Source organism: Rhineura floridana, chromosome 2, assembly GCF_030035675.1.
Source record: "Rhineura floridana isolate rRhiFlo1 chromosome 2, rRhiFlo1.hap2, whole genome shotgun sequence".
NCBI lineage: Eukaryota > Metazoa > Chordata > Lepidosauria > Squamata > Rhineuridae > Rhineura > Rhineura floridana.
Window position 1 is genome coordinate 167176602 of NC_084481.1, and position 19488 is coordinate 167196089.

Here is a 19488-nt window from a genome sequence, read left to right on the forward strand (position 1 = left end):
GGAACATAGTTATCTTCCAGCATTTTCACTTCCACTCATTTCATGATGCAGTTCTTCAACTAAAAATGTGTACAAAAAGCATATATTAGGGGAAAGTGTAAACAAAATGCGCATTACGTTATGGAAAATTGCTTGCAAAATGTATTTATTGGGAGAAATGCACATAAAATGCATATGAATTTTCATGTGGACTTAAAGTTTACAAAGTGATGTGGAAATCGGGTAAACTGAACTTCAGATTGGAAAAGTGAAAAGCTGAGAGAAACAAAAATTGAGAGATTTGTTCATTCCTACTGAGCCTCTTGATTCATCTGGCAAAGGAATTTGCTTCACCTACAAACTGTGGGCTAGAGGAGCAGTAGTATCAGGACTGATGTCTTGGTGGAGCAGACAACTACTGGGAAGAGTGCTTGATTTGTATCTGTTACAACACTGAGTATCAAAAGCAACATAAGTTGCTACATTTCCCCGGGTATCTAATAATTTCTAACCATGGACCGTGTTTAACAGATGCATCACTGATCTGGTAATTATTTGTCACATTTGTGTCAATATACAAACATTTATCACATTTGTACATGTTTTTTTCTTCCTGTTAACAGAGGGGGAAAAACATTATCTCAGCCCAAAACAACGTATTTATTCTTTTACAGATTCAAGAAAATCTGGAGGTAGAGTTTAGCCTGGAGAGTATGTAAGTACATCCCACATTTAACAATATATAGTATCAGAAGAATAAACTTCAGAACTGTGTTGCATGTCAGTCAACTTGATCTGGATCTCAAGTTTCTTGTGATCTGGCAAAGGTCACCAAAGGTAACTATCCGATAATTAAATGGAGATCCTTTTCAGTGCCTGATTCTATCAGCTGGCATGATATGGATTAAGTTTAGCCAATTAAATTAACATAGAGTGCCATGCTAGCAACTAGAAATTTAGATTTCAATTACTGAAGACCGGCTGTGACATGTCAAATATATTTATTTTGTTTTGCAGCCCAGTTCTTCATGAGCATATTGTTACTAATGGCGCATTAGTGGTAATCTCATTTTTAAATCATATTTAAATCAAATCAGGTGTGGGCATATGATTGTGATATCTTGGTGTAGTTCTAAAAAAGTTCTTGCTTCTAATATCATTTGGCCACATATTCCAGGGTGGTCAAAGTAGTGGTAGTTATAGCTTACCAGGCTGGTGTGTTGAGGTGAGACAAAATGTTCATTACAGTGATTTTATTTTAAAAGAATTTTGGTACACTGAATATGGCACATGTGAGACCTGCAAGTCATGTGGTCACTTGCTTCTATAGTGATAATCCAATCAGCAGGCTGGGAATTAAAATTAAAGTGGATAACATGTGTGGGATAGATGAAACGCATGCTCTAAATTACCTCTAAAGCATATTTCATTTGCAATGAAACTGCCGACTTGTAACAGGATAGTTACAAAAGATGTAGTTACAAAAGACCATCCTGATGAGCTAGTTATGTAAGGGATGTGGCTAAGGTGGCCAGATGCAGAAGAGTACAGAGTTCCTGCACTTGTAATAGTTGTGTGAAAGAGATTTCAGCAGGTCATGACCAGTTACTCCTGCTGAAATTTCCTCTTCTGTGCAACTATTAGCGTTAAAGGTGAAGGTGGCCCTGCTGCTGGATGTGGGGCAGACATGTGGGAGGAAATAGAGTGCGAAAATGCTGACGGGAAATAGCAGTGAAATAGGGCAGTCCTGTTTACATTTATAATTTACATTTTGTTGTAAGAAATGTTGTCCAAAACTATGCACATCATTGTCAATAAAAAATATTAAAACCTAGGGTTTTAATATTATTATTAAATTAACATTAAAATCTAGGGTTGTATCCAGCATAGTGCTACATGAATGTTCTGTCAGTGCAAGGATGACTGTTTGCTCAACAGGATGTTTCCCCCCCCATGCAGCCTCTTCATCTATTCTAGGGGTTTCTCTAACCCTCCAGAGCAGATTTGGAGGGGGCTGGGGTATGCATGGGGGAGGAGAGAGAGGGAAAGTTCCATTGCACAAGCAGAAATCCTTGCATTGAGAGGATGTGTTAGTTAAATACTGTGCCTAATATGTACTAAAGGATTCAAAATCTGTCCCCTACTATTTTCATTGCTTATAAAACAAACCCAGTCTGCCATTCATCATATTCTATGGCAAATGTTTGTTTGAAACTAATAAAACCACCAAGGCTTTATTTTATTAACCACGGGTAATTAAAAAGCGATTAGAAGAGAGTCATATATACCTATGAATGAATTAATCTTTATTTTTACCCCGCCCTTTTTCCAAAACTGGAACTCAGGGCAGCTTACAAATAAAAACTACTCATAGGTAAAAAACATACAAAAATATACAATTAAAATAGAATTAAACTATTTGTAACATTAAAATCATGAGACATACACTTAAGATACTAAAACAATTTAAAACATTAAGAATAGGACCATAGAACAATACAGTCAGCCTTCGGATCTCCATATGCTGTTGTTAAACGCCAGGTCGGTCCAGCATAAGATCTCCCTTGTTCATGATTTAATTGTGGACGAGGCAGCTGACCTGGCGTGCATAACCGAGACCTGGGTGGGTGATACAGGAGGAGTTGCTCTTTCCCAGCTTTGCCCACCTGGGTATATGGTTCAGCATCATGGTAGAGCCGAAGGTCGGGGAGGCGGGGTCGCCGTAGTCTATAGGAGCTCTTTCTCACTCACCGAGCAACCTGTACAGGTGACGACTGGATTGGAGTGTCTCCACCTTGCGCTGGGCCAGAGAGACAGGCTGGGAATTTTGTTGGTGTACCACCCGCCCTGCTGCCCAACAAATTCCCTAACTGAGCTGACAGAGGTAGTCTCGGAGTTATTGTTGCAGTCCCCTAGACTGCTGGTACTGGGGGACTTCAACGTCCATGCCGAGACTGCTTTATCTGGGGCGGCTCAGGACTTCATGGCGTCCATGACAACCATGGGGCTGTCTCAGTTTGTTACTGGCCCGACGCATGTGTCGGGACATACCCTTGATTTGATCTTCGCCACTGGACAGGGAGATGGTGATCTGGAGGTTGGGGGTTTTTCATCTACCCCATTGTCATGGACAGATCACCGCTTGCTGAGGTTTAGGCTTACGGCGGCCCTTTCCCTCTGCAAGGTGGGGGACCCATTAAACTGGTCCGCCCCCGGAGATTAATGGATCCTGAGGGTTTCCAAAGGGCTCTGGGGGATTTCCCGACTGAGAAGACTGGCGCTCCTGTTGAAGCCCTGGTTGAACTGTGGAATACGGAGATGACCCGGGCGGTTGACACGATCGCTCCCATGCGCCCCCTCCTATGTAGAGCTCATACAGCCCCATGGTATACCCCGGAGCTGAGAGTGATGAAGGAAGAGAGGAGGAGGCTTGAGTGCAGATGGAGGCGGACTCCCGACGAATGCAATTATGCCTTGGTAAGTGCCTGCTCTAAGCGATATACAGCAGCGGTGAGGGCAGCAAAAAAGAGATATTTTGCTGCCAGTATTAAGGCATCACTCTCCCACCCAGCAGAGCTTTTTAAAACTGTACGAGGGCTTTTACATCTTGGCCCTTGGGATACTATAGAGTCATCTGTAGCCCGCTGTGATGAGTTCGCTGGACACTTCCAGGACAAGATTGCTAGCATTCGTCGGGACTTAGACTCCAATATTATAGCAGCTGGATTCAATGAAGCATCCAGAACACGGTCTTGTCCTTATTTATTGGATGAGTTTCAGTCTGTGCAGCTTGAGGATGTTGACAAGATCCTTGGACTGGTGCGGGCGACCACGTCGGTGCTGGATCCTTGCCCCTCTTGGCTGGTGAAAGCTGGCAGGACCGGAACCGCCGGCTGGGCCAAGGAGGTAATCAATGCCTCTTTGCGAGAGGGAGTGGTCCCTGACTGCCTAAAAGTGGCGGTAGTGAGACCACTCCTGAAGAAACCCTCCTTGGACCCAGATAACTTGAACAACTATAGACCTGTGGCGAATGTTCCGTTCCTGGGCAAGGTTCTGGAGCGGGTGGTGGCCGGCCAGCTCCAGGGGCTCTTGGATGACACTGATTATCTCGATCCGTTTCAATCCGGTTTTAGGCCTGGGTTTGGTACCGAAACAGCCTTGGTCGCCCTGTGTGATGACCTTTGTCGGGAGAGGGACAGGGGGAGTGTGACCCTGTTGATTCTCCTTGATCTCTCAGCTGCTTTTGATACCATCGACCATGGTATCCTTCTGGGAAGACTCACGGAGTTGGAAGTTGGGGGTACTGCTTGGCAGTGGCTCCGCTCCTACTTGGTGGGTCGCCACCAGAAGGTAGTGCTTGGGGAACATTGCTCGATACCCTGGACTCTCCATTGTGGAGTCCCGCAGGGATCGGTTCTGTCCCCCATGCTTTTCAACATCTACATGAAGCCGCTGGGCGCAGTCATCAGGAGTTTTGGAGTGCATTGTCACCAGTACGCTGATGACACGCAACTCTATTTCTCCTTTTCATCTTCTTCAGGTGAGGCTGTCAACGTACTAAACCATTGCCTGGCCGCGATAATGGATTGGATGGGAGCTAACAGACTGAAGCTTAATCCAGACAAGACCGAGACGCTGTTAGTGAGTGCCTTCTCTGCCCAGATGGTGGATGTTCACCCTGTTCTGGACGGGGTTACACTCCCCTTGAAAGAACAGGTTCGTAGCTTGGGAGTTCTTATCGACTCTTCCTTGTCTCTTGAGGCTCAGGTAGCCTCAGTGGCAAGGAATGCTTTCTACCATCTCCAATTGGTAGCCCAGCTACGTCCCTATCTGGACAGTGACGACCTCGCCTCAGTCGTTCATGCTCTGGTAACTTCTAGATTGGACTACTGCAATGCGCTCTACGTTGGGCTGCCCTTGAAGACAGTTCGGAAACTACAGTTAGTCCAGAATGCAGCGGCCAGATTGTTGACGCGGACAAGAAGGTCCGCTCATATTACACCTGTTCTGGCTCGTCTGCACTGGCTTCCTATTTGTTTCCGGGCTAAATTCAAAGTGCTGGTTTTGACCTATAAAGCCTTACACGGCATGGGACCGCAATACCTGGTGGAGCGCCTCTCCCAATATGAAACTACCCGTACACTGCGCTCAACATCTAAGGCCCTCCTCCGAGTACCATCCCATCGAGAAGCTCGGAGGATGGTGACTAGAAATAGGGCCTTTTCGGTTGTGGCTCCCGAACTATGGAATGGTCTCCCCGATGAGGTGCGCCTGGCGCCGACGCTGCTATCTTTTCGGCGCCAGGTGAAAACCTTTTTATATTCCCAGGCATTTTAATGCGTTTTATTATATGTATTGTTGTATTTTGCTGCTGTTTGATTATTTTTGTTTACCTTTGTTGGCTTGATTTTATTGTATTATTGTATTTATATATTCCTGACTGTTTTATTTTATGTACACCGCCCAGAGAGCCCTTGGGCTTAGGGCGGTATATAAATAAAATAAAATAAAATAAATAAATAAATAAGTAAACAACAGACCTTATGAGGCCCTATCTTAAACATCTTCTAGTCCAAAAGCCTGTCGGAATAAAAAAGTCTTTGCCTGCCGACGGAAGGATAGCAAGGAAGGGGCCATTTGTGCTTCCCTAGGAAGAGAGTTCCAGAACCTGGGGGCAGCCACCGAGAAGGCCCTATCTTGTGTCCCCACCAATCGCGCTTGCGAAGGTGTTGGGACTGAGAGAAGGGCCTCTCCTGAAGATCACATAACCTTTAGTTCTCATAAGACTTTGGCTTAAACAAATTAGATATTACAAAGCTCTTATGGTCACTTCCAAGAGCCACATCCATACATTTTCCTACTACTACCCTCCCTAATAACATCTATGAATACAAAGGGCATGATGTTATATCAGATTTCCTGACCCCTATAATTAGTAGGTAATGAAAGTGGGAAGAACTCACACTAAGGGCTCATCCAGACGACTGTATAATGTGCGATATGATTGCTTTGTGCATTCATTAATGTTCAGTGGTCCATACAACGTCACCCATTTTTCCACATTCTCTCGCGGTTCAATCCGCATTTGCATTACCGCAAAAAAAGCGATTTGCTTTTTTAAATTGGGAATCATCCGCTGTACCTTCAGGCGCTCGGATGCAATACCGCGGACTTTTGAGCTGTGGGCATTTCATGGGCGGTTCTTGGGCGGTTACCCATACCCCTTCCCTCATTCCCAGCCAATCATGTATTTCCACCTTTGCGCATGTGCGCAAATGTCTGGGGAAAGCCGGGGAAAACTGAACCAATCAGAGTGTGGTGTTGGGGGGGCTCTGCAACTTCTACTGCACAGATGCAAAAATGTGCATTTGTGCAGAAGCAGCAACAGCCATTAAGTTTTAGCCAGTCTGCGAACTGGGCAGCCACTCCAGGTGAGATCTGTAATTGTGGTTGTTTGTAAAGCCCCCCTTTTCCTGGCTGGTCTCACTCAAGTGCGGCTGGTTGGTTCAGGGAGCTCGCTTTGCTCTTTCCTCCTTGCTAGGAGACAGACAGACATGCACAGGCACACACAGCGGAGAAAAGCGAGAGCCTGGCGCTTTGCAAAGGGCCACAGGAAGGAAAGGGAGAAGGGGGGAAGGCAATGGAGCATCAAGTTTTGCCCAAAGTGGTTGGGAAGCTGCTGGGAAGCTTCTCTTGGTGGCTCTTCCCTGACGCTGACGCTGACGCTGCCTACGGAGAGCGAGAGGCAGGCAGAGAGAGAGAGAGAGAATGGGGAGGAACTGGGAGCCGCCACTGAGCGCTGCACTCTAGAAAAGCTCAGCATTTACCCTCTGCCATTGATGGCAAGTGGAAGAGCGGCAACCAGCCTTGTGTCTTGTATACATACAGTTGGTTTTGCAAAATATCGCTAAACAAGCAAAAAATGACACAGGAATTATTGGCATAAGCATACAAGTGGTTTGCTAGAGCGTCTCGGCCACCTGGAACCATAGAGACTGGTGCTCTACCTTCCTAGTCATGACACATTGTTACTTGCTTTTCTGGAGAAATAAGTGGAATTGCCAGCCGTCTGTATCTCCAGAAACTTTAATATGCATAAAGGCAGAAAAGCATACAGTTGGTTCTGCGAAATATTGCAAATACAAGCAAATAAAAATACAGGAATTATTGGCATATAAGTGGTTTGCATGTTTCTTTTATCAGAGGGAACACTGCAAAGCCTGTGCTGGGTGATTCAGCGCAGATTGACGTAGCAGCACACCAGGCTGTTTGCCTGCATTCCCTGCCTGAGCCCAGAGTGGCCACCCGCCAGGGAGGCTGTTTGCTTCCCTTGGGGGCAGCATTCCTGCCGCCGAGCTGCACAACGCCCTGCAGTGAATGAGCCCAGGGGTTACGGGGGATTTGCCCGGCAATTACAAGCACTGATCCCTTGCACTGCCCACAATCCCCCTGGACGGTCAGGGGCACCTGGAGACACACACCCGACCAGCCCTGCTCCAGAGTGGCGAGCGGCAAGGAACTCCATTACAGCCACTACTACCAAACCATCAGGGAATTCAAACTTTTGTGCTCTTACGTTCAAGTGCATGCGCATTATTGTGCTTCGGTGCAAAGGGGGAGAGGAGCATACGTCATATTTTGTGGACCAATTGGTTGATAGGGGTGGTATTACAGGTTGAGCTTGGAAAAGCAAAAAGAATTTACGGATCTTCCTGCTGCGTGTGCTGGCGCAAAAAAAGCATATCTTTTTACATCGGGAAAGAGCGAACAAACAGGCAAAGTGAGGACTGTCAGATGACAAAGCGAATATGGAAAACATGAATTATCCGGGTCAGTTTGAACAAGCCCTAAGATGATGCCATGTTACTTGTGTTATATTAGAGAGGTAGATGAGACATGGAACTGTATGAGACAGAAGCAAGACCCTGATGTGCTGGCTGTCAGGATCACAATTTGCACCCAAACCTATATATGCAGGCAAAGAAGTATGCATCTATCCATATTTACTCAAAAGTAAGGCCCATTGTATCCAGTGGGGAGTAAGCATGCATATGATTGCAGCTGTAATTTAGGATAATTATTGTTTTTAGAAGCTTGGTCAAATTTTTTTTTTACATTTGGATGGTGGAGCTAGGGGATTTCAGAACAAAACAGCAATGAAAAAGTTCATCGTGTATGTCTCTTGGGGCCTAGCACTCTTCATGTTAATGCAAATGTATGTTAACTTCATGTATTTAAAACAGGCAAATAATTGGCTCTGTGACTGAGGTGGGGAACTCCCCCCCCTCCAATCTCACCCAGTGGGCAGCCAGGAAATGGACAGATCACTCTTGTCAGAGTCTGAACTGTTCACTCACAGAAGGCAGTTTCCCCTCCTGCTTACACTCTGCAACAGTTTCAATTCTCCCCCCTTTTTTTCTTCTCCCTCACATCTTCTCTCCTTTCGGGCTCCTACTTACTCACATTAAATCAAGGTGAGGGCCACATGCCAACCCCACTGATATGTTCCAGGCTGGTTCTAACTTATTTAAAAGTTGCCAGATAAAGACCTACTTCACAGCTATCTTATGGCCAGTAAGATTTTACCTTTTGCTTTTTTATTTGCCTTTGTCTTCTAATAGTCTCGTGAAGTTTCCTGCCTGGAAGTACAGGTGAATGGGGGAAAGACAACAAAGGAGGAATCAGGAGGTTATTATGCACCTTTTTTAAAATCAGTTTTAAGTAAATTAAAGAAGTTTTAATGATAAAAACCTTTAAAAATCAAGGTGTCACTTCTGAACCTTTACCAATGAACATACTGGCTATTTTGATATTTTAATATGATGTGCTATTTAGTGTCTATATATTGTATTAAGAATAATTGACCAAGTAAAACTACAGTTCAATATAAAGTAGCAGGAATCTAGATTTTGCACACAAACATAAGCGTAAGTCTGAGTGAAACAATCGAAGCTGATTTAAATGGTGAAGTATAACCTAAGACTTTATATTCATTTAGTATATTTTACATATTAAGTAAATGAAGATACTCATGATCTGTAGATCTCAATGTGTTGAATGTGGGGGTACTTTTGAAGACAATATATAAAATAGAGTATATTATTATCATCATAATGTACTACTTGCCATTCACCCAAAGATCCCATAGCTAGAATTACAGCTGCTCCTATAACCCAGCTCCAGGTAGCATTTTATCTTAGCATGCCTGTTCTATGCCAGCTACACTGGCTCCCAGTCCATTTCCAGGCCCAGTTTGATTGAAAGGCAGCATAAAAATGCCAGCAGTAACAGTAACCACAATTAGTGCCTTAGGACAAGTAATTATGAAATCATAATTTCATTCTCAATAGCATATGTGTGCAGAACATTTATCTCTACTGTTAGTTATGATGTTGGTATATACATTTTTGCTCTTTTCTGAACTTGGATCTTGATCCCTAGAGTTCTGGCCCCTGTCCCATGCATTACCAGTGCCAGCAGCTGAGCTTCAGAAAACCCTGTGCAAATGTGACAGTAAACTATAGAACCATGAAACTGTGCAACTCACCAGAAGAGTCACAATCTCCTCTAGCTAGACATGAAGGTGGGCCACTGGTAGTTTCACAGCTGTACATCTGTTCCTCAAGTCTGCATGGAATTATCTGGTACTCGGCTGTCTGCACCAGCATGTGGGAGGGAGAGTGTGGTCACATGAGGATTATACTATTGCCATCTTAGATTAATTTGGACAAGGATAGCCAATGTGGTGCCCTCCAGACATTGTTGGACCAACTCCCAACAGTTGCATTCAATACAGCTATTGATCAGGAATGATGGGAGTTGTAGTCCAACAACATCTGGAGATCACTAGCTAGAATGTGTGTTGCTTTTTTATGGGAATGTGTTCATGAATTGAATGCAAAGGTTATTTATGTGATTTGTCCTTTTCCTGTAGAGAAAAACTTCACCTTTACTGTGCAAGGATCCTATGAAGAAACCCAGGACTTTGTGTTGGGCTCTGAGTTGCATCTTGCTGATCCTCTTGTGTTTCACTACATCAAGTATGAAGAATCTGCATTGGAAATTGAAGTACCAAAGAAGGCAGGCTCCCTACGTTTTTAAATTCATCTCTTTAATTTAGGGAGCAGTGTAAAGCTACTTCTGGTGCACCCTATATAAAGAGCTTTGATTTTAGAGCAAAATATTGTGGAGGCTACACTTTCTCAAGACATAGAGACTGTGTTTATTGATAATATGCTGCCAAAGCTTCCTATCACTGCTACTGGGGGGATGTGCTTTTTGTATATTGTATGTTAATGTTTTATGTGCATTTTTCTCCCCCCCCCATGCCATAATGTATTTATGTTTATGTTATGTAAGTTGCTTGGAGACCTTTTGGGTAACAAGTGAATAATAATGTAATGTAATGTAAAATAATAATAAATGTCTCCACAAACATGTGGAGAAAGTGAGTAGACATAATATACAATCTTCTTCTTTCATTTAGTTTTTTTCTGGTGGAAATAATGAAAGACTTTGCCTCACTTTGCCTCGGGATACACTTAATATGGAAAAGAAAGTAACTATAGACAAGGTATGTATTATGTCATGGTGGAATAAGAAAATGAGAGAGGAAATACAAAATGAAAGACAGATGATTAGGTGTCAGTAACTAGGGCTGCCTATCACAGAGTTTATGAGGCTTCAGCGTATTGTTGCAGGAAAACAGGAAGCTGCCTTGTACCAAAGCTGACCCACTGGTCTGTCTAACTCAGTATTATCTATACCAGCCTTCCCCAATCTGGTGCCTCCCCAAAGATGTTTTGTACAACTCCCTGGCATCAGGTTGAGGACACTTGATCTATACTGACTGGCAGTGGCTCTCCAGAGTTTCGGATAAGGATCTTTCCCAGTCTTACCTGGAATTTCCAGGGACTGAACCTGAGATCTTTTGTGGGCACAGTATTTACTCTACCTCTAAGCTATAACCTTGATCAAGGACAATTGCATGCAGAAATGTAGAGAAATTGGAGTGGGCAGAACAAATATGTTGATTGTTCAGTGTCTGAATGTACAAAATCTGGGGCATTGGAAGTACAAAATACACACAGAGAAAAAAACACTCAATATGGTACTATAGGAATCATGTGGGAGGCAGGGTAATGATCATATAGGAAGGAATCATGCATTGTCTCATGTTTATGACTCCTTCACACACATAGCTGGGTGTGTTTAGCTTTGAGAAGATTAGAATGAGAGGAGATAGCACTCTTCAAGTACTTGAAAGGTTGCCACCCAGAGGAGGGCCAGATCTCTTCTCGTTCATCCCAGCGTGCAAGACATGGAATAATGTGCTCAAGTTACAGAAGCCAGATTTCGACTGAACCTCAGGAAAAACCTCTGAACGGTTAAGAGAGGTGCAGCAATGGAACCACTTACCTAGGGTTAGGCTCTCCAATACTGGAGGCATCCAAGAGGCAGCTGGACAGCCACCTGTCGTTTATACTTTAAGTTGGATTCCTGCATTGAGCAGGGGGTTGGACTTGATGCCTTATAGGCCCCTTGTACCTATTCTATGATTCTATTATTACCAGTGAGGCATGGGAAGAAGTGAAAGAAAGCAGCTCACACAGCACCACCAGTAAGTGTGGGCAGGCCTTAAGGTATGGATATGGAGCCAGTGGCCCTCCAAATGTTCTCAGTTCCCATCACCCCCTCCAGCATGACCAGTAGGAGATGTAGACCAGCAGCCTCTGGAGGCCCACACATCCTCCTTATACGCCTTAAGGGTTATCTGCCCATGGCATCTGCTTTTTGAAACTTGAAGAAGTGATTCATATATTTTGTCCTATTATGCTTGTGAATAAAGCGAGTAGTCAATGGAGGACTGAGTTTCCTTACTTTTAAGAGTTATGCAGGACAAAGAACTTCAACCAGGAAAAACCTTTTCTCATCCTCGGATGACAAGCTGCATCTGCTTATCTCACCTCTTCCATACAACTGTTAGAGGTTTCCTTTCTGCCTGCTACTGCTACTTGTGGATTGAGTTCTACTGAATCCCTCCTCCCCATTTGAGTTTTTTTTCTAGCTAGTGATTTTTAAAAGTTCCATGGGCTGTTCTGCAGCTCCTAATATTCCTTCATGTACTTTACCAGTATTTTGTCTAAAATAGCTGAATATTCCATTTACCCTTGATTCCTATAGATTGATGTGACTGGTTCATGGCACGCTGCAGTGCAAATGGCTGCAATCCAAACCCCTTTTATACTGGACTTGGTTGGATTGAACAGAGGTTTCCTTCCACCCATCCCTGCCGGCATCTGCCAAATGGTAATGCCAGTGTCACTCCCATAGGTGCAGAACTCTCCATACTGTCCGCCAAATGAATACGCAGAAATACTGCTGGGGGGATCCCCAGCCACAGAAAGCCTGCAAACAGAGCACTCTTGGAGAGTCTGAGCCAAGCCCAGATTTTCTGGATCTTGAGCTGGCCTCACCGCTGTCAGTTGATGGCATGTGGATAATTGAATTTAAGACTGGAAAAATTAGAAACTGAGATAAACAAAAAGTGACAGATTTGTCTATCCCTTACTTGAACTTATGTAACAGCTGGTGGTTTCATGGCCATTATATTAGCATACTGTAAGCAAAACCCACTGCTGCTCCTGGAGCGTTTCTTCCAGTCAAGTTTTTATTTTTGTTGTTTGTCATGTATACCATCTTCTCATTAAACATTGTGTCTTACAGAGACACACAGAATAGGTCCTTGTTCCCAATGAGTTTAGAGTCTAAAACAGACCCCAGTGTGGTGGTGGTGGTAGTAGTAATTACTATTATTAATTACCTGCTCTTCACCCTAAGGTCCCAGGGTGGGTTACAACAGCATTAAATCACAACATTAACAACAGTTTAAACCTGTTAGCCGGGGGAGAGACAAAAGTTGGGAAGAAAAGCTAGCCACATTTTATCAGACCTGTAGGAAAATTTGCTGTACTGAATCAAATGGCAAGGTCTGTTACTAGAACAGTAGAACCAACATGCATTGATGTACTTGTACAACACCATGAGTTGTGCCACCACAGCCCATCTTGTTTCTGAACACTGATATGTCAATGCTGTGGTCTGTATAGTTGGGCCAGTTTACTTATATTCCACTACTATTGTAGAAGGAACACATTCTTAACACAAAGTTCTGGATCTGTGTACAGCTGTAGCCAGGACAGAGAAAAGGATATAGGTAAATTCTGCTTTAGGCATGTGCAGGCACACACACATAACTGGGGAAATGTGGATTCCCTGCTGTGTGGATTTGGAAGAAATGGATACAAAGCTGGGGTTAATAAGGTTTGCGGAGAGGTTCCCCCCCTGCTGCCCCCTTGCTAGTGTTGGATGGCAGTTGTTCAGAAGAGCCGCTGAGGGTGCTGTAGTGGTAATAACAGCAATAAATGTCAGCAGCTAGGAACCATGCATTGAGCACATTTGCCTGCCTGCCTGCCTGCCTTATGGAGGCTTTACCTTGCTAGCCCTGCAGGCAGTTTTCAACAGTATTTCTTGTATAGCAGGCTACTAACAACATTCCATCTTGTTTTTATCTCTAGGACAAAACAATTGATCTATGTGTAAAGGAAAAAGATTGGTAAGAATGTTGTTGTTGATATGATGGTAGTGTTCATTCTACAAAATTTGGCTTACTTGACTTTTTTTTTCCTACTGTGGGAAGCTATATGCCTTTGTTGTTGTTGTTATGCCAACAGGCCTGTGCATCCAGTTATTTTGATTAGCTAGTTATTTTAATGATTACTTTGATCTGTTTTCAACAGTGGCAGCTGGGGACACCTAATTCTGGGAGGGCACCACTGCAGAAGTCAAAAGTGGTGATATCATCATCTTCAACATGATAATAATGGTGAATAATGATGATAATATGTCTATTTGACAACAGTTAATACATTTATTATGCCACTACAATAAAGCAGCATACAACATAACAGAATAACAACACTGCAGTTATATTCCACCCTCAGGAGCTTAGAATACAAAATTCAATCCAGAGGAGACAGAAAGGGAAGAGGATTCACTTCAGAAATCCTATTCTGTACCCATTTAAATGAACACAATAGGACTTACTTCTGAGTAAAATGAATAGAATTATATTAGTAACCGCAGCCATACCTTCTCTGGGGTATAATTAACCATTACATATATTATACTATTATATAAATAATGCCTAGGAAGAAAACAGCACATATTACATTCAGGAATATTACGTTTTATTTAAGCCATGCCTGGCTTATTCTTTGATACACAGAAAGAACATCCCTGACCTGGAGCAATGCATTGTCAGAATCATGGATAATAGCTAAAGATAATAGCTAAAGATCTCCAGAGCTTGTTTAATAATAAAAATAAAATCCTGTAAGCTGTAAACTCCTATTGTTAAGAGAAAAATATATGGTGGGAGAGAAAAAGCAAGAAGCTAAAATGTTAGAAAAAGGAGTCTTTCACACCATATGATCAGTTCCAAATACTGAAGCAGCAAGTTCCTTCAGTGCTCCACTGGTGCGGGCACTCAGACATTCACATAAAGTATCTTATTTTCTAGGATTTTATAAAAGCAGAGATTTGCTTATCTGCTTAGCCCAAACCTCCTAAGAACACAGGACAAGACATTGTTTAATCTTCCCACTTAGAGTGAAATTGGGGCTAAAAGTGTGCAACAATAGAACACATTCCCTTCTAATTGGATTACCAATGCCAGGACATCTATGTTATCTAGTACTCTCATTTTCCCCACCCCCACATCATGAAAGATGTAGTCCTGGTTTCAGAAGGAAAATGGGAGACCAGGGTTCAAATCCCCACTCAGTCATGAAGCTCACTGGGTGATCTTGGGCCAGTCACTGACTTTCAGCCTAACCTACATCACAGGGTTATTGTGAGGATAAAATTGGGAGGGGAGTTTGTTGTTGTAATGTGCCTTCAAGTCGATTACAACTTATGGCAACCCTATGAATCAGCGACCTCCAATAGCATCTGTCATAAACCACCCTGTTCAGATCTTGTGAGTTCAGGTCTGTGGCTTCCCTTATGGAATCAATCCATCTCTTGTTTGGCCTTCCTCTTTTTCTACTCCCTTCTGTTTTTCCCAGCATTATTGATGCAGTTATTCAACCAAAAACGCATACAAAGAGTATACATTAGCAGAAAGTGCACGTAAAAATGTGTATATTAATGAAAATAAAGTACAGAACTGTATTTTGAGGGGAAATTGTGTATATTAGGCAACAATGCATACAAAAATGTATATAGAGAAGAGAAATGTACATGAAAATGTGTATGAATATTTGTGACTTTAAAAAAATCACTTGTTTGGTCTTCCTCTTTTTCTATTCCTTTCTGTTTTTCCCAGCATTATTGTCTTTTCTAGTGAATCATGTCTTCTCATGAGGTGTCCAAAGTATGAAAGTTTCATCATTTTAGCTTCTAGTGATAGTTCTGGTTTAATTTGTTCTAACACCCAATTATTTGTCTTTTTCATGGTCCATGGTATGCGCAAAGCTCTCCTCCAACACCACATTTCAAATGAGTTGATTTTTCTCTTACCCTCTTTTTTCACTGTCCAGTTTTCACATGCATACATAGAGACCGGGAATACCATGGTCTGAATGATCCTGATTTTAGTGTTCAATGATACATCTTTGCATTTGAGGACCTTTTCTAGTTCTGTCATAGCTGCCCTCGCTGGTCCTACCCTTCTGATTTCTTGACTATTGTCTCCATTTTGGTTAATGACTGTGCCAAGGTATTGATAATCCTTGACAAGTTCAATGTCCTCATTGTCAAGTTTAAAGTTACATAAATCTTCTGTTGTCATTACTTTAGTCTTCTTGACATTCAGCTGTAGTCCTGCTTTTGTGCTTTCCTCTTTAACTTTCATCAGCATTTGTTTCAAATCATTACTGGTTTCTGCTAGTAGTATGGTATCATCTGCATGTCTTTAAATTATTGATATTCCTCCCTGCAGTTTTCACACCTCTTTCATCTTGGTCCAATCCCACTTTCTGTATGATATGTTCTGCGTGCAGATTAAACAAATAGGGTGATAGAATACATCCCTGTCTCACACCCTTTCTGATTGGGAACCAATCTGTTTCTCCATATTCTGTCTTCACAGTAACCTCTAGTCCAGAGTATAGGTTGCACATCAGGACAATCAGATGCTGTGGCACCCCCATTTCTTTAAAGTTTTCTTTATTTTTTTATGATCTACACAATCATATGCTTTGCTGTAATTTATAAAGCACAGGGTGATTTCCTACTGAAATTCCCTGGCCCGTTCCATAATCCAACTGGGAGATGAGAACCATGTCTATATGCCACGTTGAGCTCCTTGGAGGAAAGGTGGGATATAAATGTAATAAATAAATAATAATAAATAATTTTAATTAAAATGATTAGAATAACTTCTTCCTCATGGGAGTTTATCTTATGTAAGCCCATAACAATTTTTCAGATACTTTAAATAAACAAATGAAATAAAAAAGGCCGAGTCCAGGCCAAGAAGAAACCAGATTCTTCTTTTTCCCCATACCAGCCCAAACATGCTTTTGGGGCAGTTTGCCACCAAAAATCTCCTCTCTTGGCCCCTGATAATAAGAAAGGCTGAGCCCAGCCCATAAAGAAACCAGGTATCCGCCCCTGATGTCAGCCAAATATGCTTTTGGGGTAGTTTGCTATCACTTCACTCGTTCAAGAGAGAGAGAGAGAAGCAGTGATGAACCCAGAAGTGGAAAAATCAACTCACAGATATATATTCACTAAGGGTGCTTTCACACTGCACTTTATTCCGTTATTCTGATGATTTATTTCCTGTTAAATTGCACATAAAATTTGAGCTTTCACACGACATAATGGGTAGCTCCGGAATTCTGGTGGAATGTAGTGGAAGTTTAGCGCTAATTTCCTCAATAAATGATACCAGAAAAATTCCGATAGCAGGCTGGGAACCCAGAAGATTGCGGGAGTTTTGCGCTAGCTGCTGCTGCTCATGTGACAGCCATCCCAGCATGCAGTGCACTCCCACCCTTACCAACAGCCATCCCAGCATGCTGCACTGCCACCGCCGCGCCTCCCAACCGATCCCAGCTGCTCCTGAGAGCAGCCTGTGCTGTTGCTGCTTGTGCTCAACCATAGCCTCTGCTGCTTCACTACCACTCCTCTCAGCTGATCGCGATCACGCCTCTTTCAACCCCCCCCACGCAGAAGGAACAAGCAGAGCTTTTGAATAGAAAAGGCGGGAAGCGAAGCAGTCTTCTAACAGCCGCGGTAGGTGAGAGTGCTGTGTGAAAGACCATTCCGCGAAATGCCGCTAAATTGGTACTGCAGTGTGAAAGGGATTTTTGAAATCCGGAACGAAGCGCTAGATTTTTAATCCATTAAACTAGCGCTATTAGCCCCATGTGTGAAAGCAGCCTAAGAGGCAAAAAATCTTCTGGTTTAAGAACTTACCTACACCCAACAGATATTTCTATCAAACTTTAAAAAGCAGGGAAATTGTGCAGCTATAGTGAATACACCAGGGGAGCAGGAGACCTGACCTTCTGTCTGAGATGTTGTACTGCCCTACAAATTTGTCAAAATACAAACACAATTTGGGTAGATCTTTCACAGTCCAATCCACTTCCTGTGTAGCTTTGAAGAATTTGGTAACATGTTCCTCTGAATGGCTTTGTAAAAAGGATTTTGTTGTTGTTGTTATGTGCCTTCAAATCTATTACGACTTATGGCGACCCTATGAATCAGCGACCTCCAATAGCATCTGTCATGAACCACCCTGTTCAGATCTTGTAAGTTCAGGTCTGTAGCTTCCTTTTTAGAATCAATCCATCTCTTTTTTGGTCTTCCTCTTTTTCTACTCCCTTCTGTTTTCCCCAGTATTCTTGTCTTTTCTAGTGAATCAGGTCTTCTCATTATGTGTCCAAAGTATAACCTCAGTTTCATCATTTTAGCTTCTAGTGACAGTATGCAGATCTTTATAATTCAATTTAATTTAATTCAAAACCTCACTCCATATCAAATACATGTCTTTGAGAAACAGTTTTTCCCTTCGTCTCCATAACTGAAATGCTGAAGTATCAATTTTCACTAAACAATGGGGAATTCTGATTTAGAGTATATACACTGAATAATTTTATTTCAGGGTGGTTTTCATAACAGTAAAGGTAGAAAAAAAACCCAAAATACAATAAAATAAATCAGTGATCATAAAACACAGAGAGCTACATTACATGTGAATGCAGTTAATGTGTGTTTGTTAAGTAAATAGCAGTTGTGTGGAATAACATGGGAAGAGAAATCAAACACTTTTACTCTCTGCCAAAGTTCTGACAAAAAATGGAAGTAGAGATGAAAAGGTCTGTCTATTTCGGTTCTCTGTTTTCCATTTTTCCAGTCTTAAATTCAGTTCTCTGCATTTCTGCAGCAATCTGAGATTTTTTTTAAAAAAATGCTGATGAACATTCTCCAGCATGTTAGTGCGAATTTCTCCTAATAAACACATTTTTGTAGGCATTTTTGACTAATGTACACATTTTTGCAAGCCATTTCTCATTATATGATGCATTTTACATGTTATTTTCACTCATGTATTCATTTTCCCCTAATATATGCATTTCTGTAAACATTTCATTGGTGAACTGCATTGCAAAATTCAAATAAGTGTGAATTTTGAAGGATGGCTGTGTTTTTGGTTCTCATGTTGTTTCGGAAATTGCATATTTGATACATTTGGCTTGAAACGTGAACTGAATTGAAATTCTACCCCATCTCTCCTCTGAAGCTGCTGTTGGCCAATGGAAGCTTCTCTTGAATAGAAATGACTGCTTTGGTGGTTTTTTGTCAGGACTGTGGCTCTTCATTAGACTCTGAGCAAATGATAAAAATGCAATGCATTCATGTTTTCTTTGTTCTGGCTCTGGGCTTTACACAAGGCCAAAAGACCTGGATGTGCGTTTGGGGTATGAACTATGTATAGATGAACAAATACTTATGCAGAAACGGAAGAAGATTGTTGCAGCTGCCGTGAAAAAGGCTCTCTGCTTAGAGAAGGACTTTCAAGATCACGAGGTATGTAGGGACCAGTTTGGTTCAACAAATATTCAGTATGAAGGATTTTGCCTTTCTTTTTACCAATATATGGTTCATAGGAATAAGTTGCTTTTTATTTATTTAGATATTTGCATAATGCTTTTAATCACAAAAAATATAACAAAGTGGTTCTTCCACAGAGTTCCTGCACAGAAACCTCAAGTCAAATTGGTCTATTGTTATGTGCATAACTGATGTGATTTGATGATTTTATAATAGTTATTTTTTATTAATTGGCCAGAGTATTGGTTACATTTCAACATTCAATCTGACAAACCAGATCGAGTTGCAACATGCCAATTTGTGTGAATAAGAAAAATATATCTTTAAGGATTTCAGTACTTGTCATTGTTACTGTTATTGTGCAAAGCAGTTTACAAAGTA

General features: G+C 42.1%; 1 protein-coding gene across 7 annotated transcripts in view; it reads left to right on the forward strand.

Moving 5' to 3' along the window:
• Window positions 1-19488, forward strand: part of LOC133377366 (cytosolic phospholipase A2 epsilon-like) — a 76459-nt gene that overhangs the window by 25317 nt on the left and 31654 nt on the right. For 6 of the 7 annotated variants that reach the window (XM_061611326.1, XM_061611329.1, XM_061611331.1 and 3 more), the window contains 7 exons: window positions 654-694; window positions 997-1039; window positions 8601-8667; window positions 9914-10059; window positions 10466-10552; window positions 13557-13594; window positions 18948-19083. In XM_061611326.1, coding sequence (XP_061467310.1) covers window positions 654-694; window positions 997-1039; window positions 8601-8667; window positions 9914-10059; window positions 10466-10552; window positions 13557-13594; window positions 18948-19083 — 558 coding nt within the window. Of the gene's footprint in view, window positions 1-653; window positions 695-996; window positions 1040-8600; window positions 8668-9475; window positions 9563-9913; window positions 10060-10465; window positions 10553-13556; window positions 13595-18947; window positions 19084-19488 lie in introns of those variants that run through there. The other variant, XM_061611332.1, reaches the window with a different exon arrangement.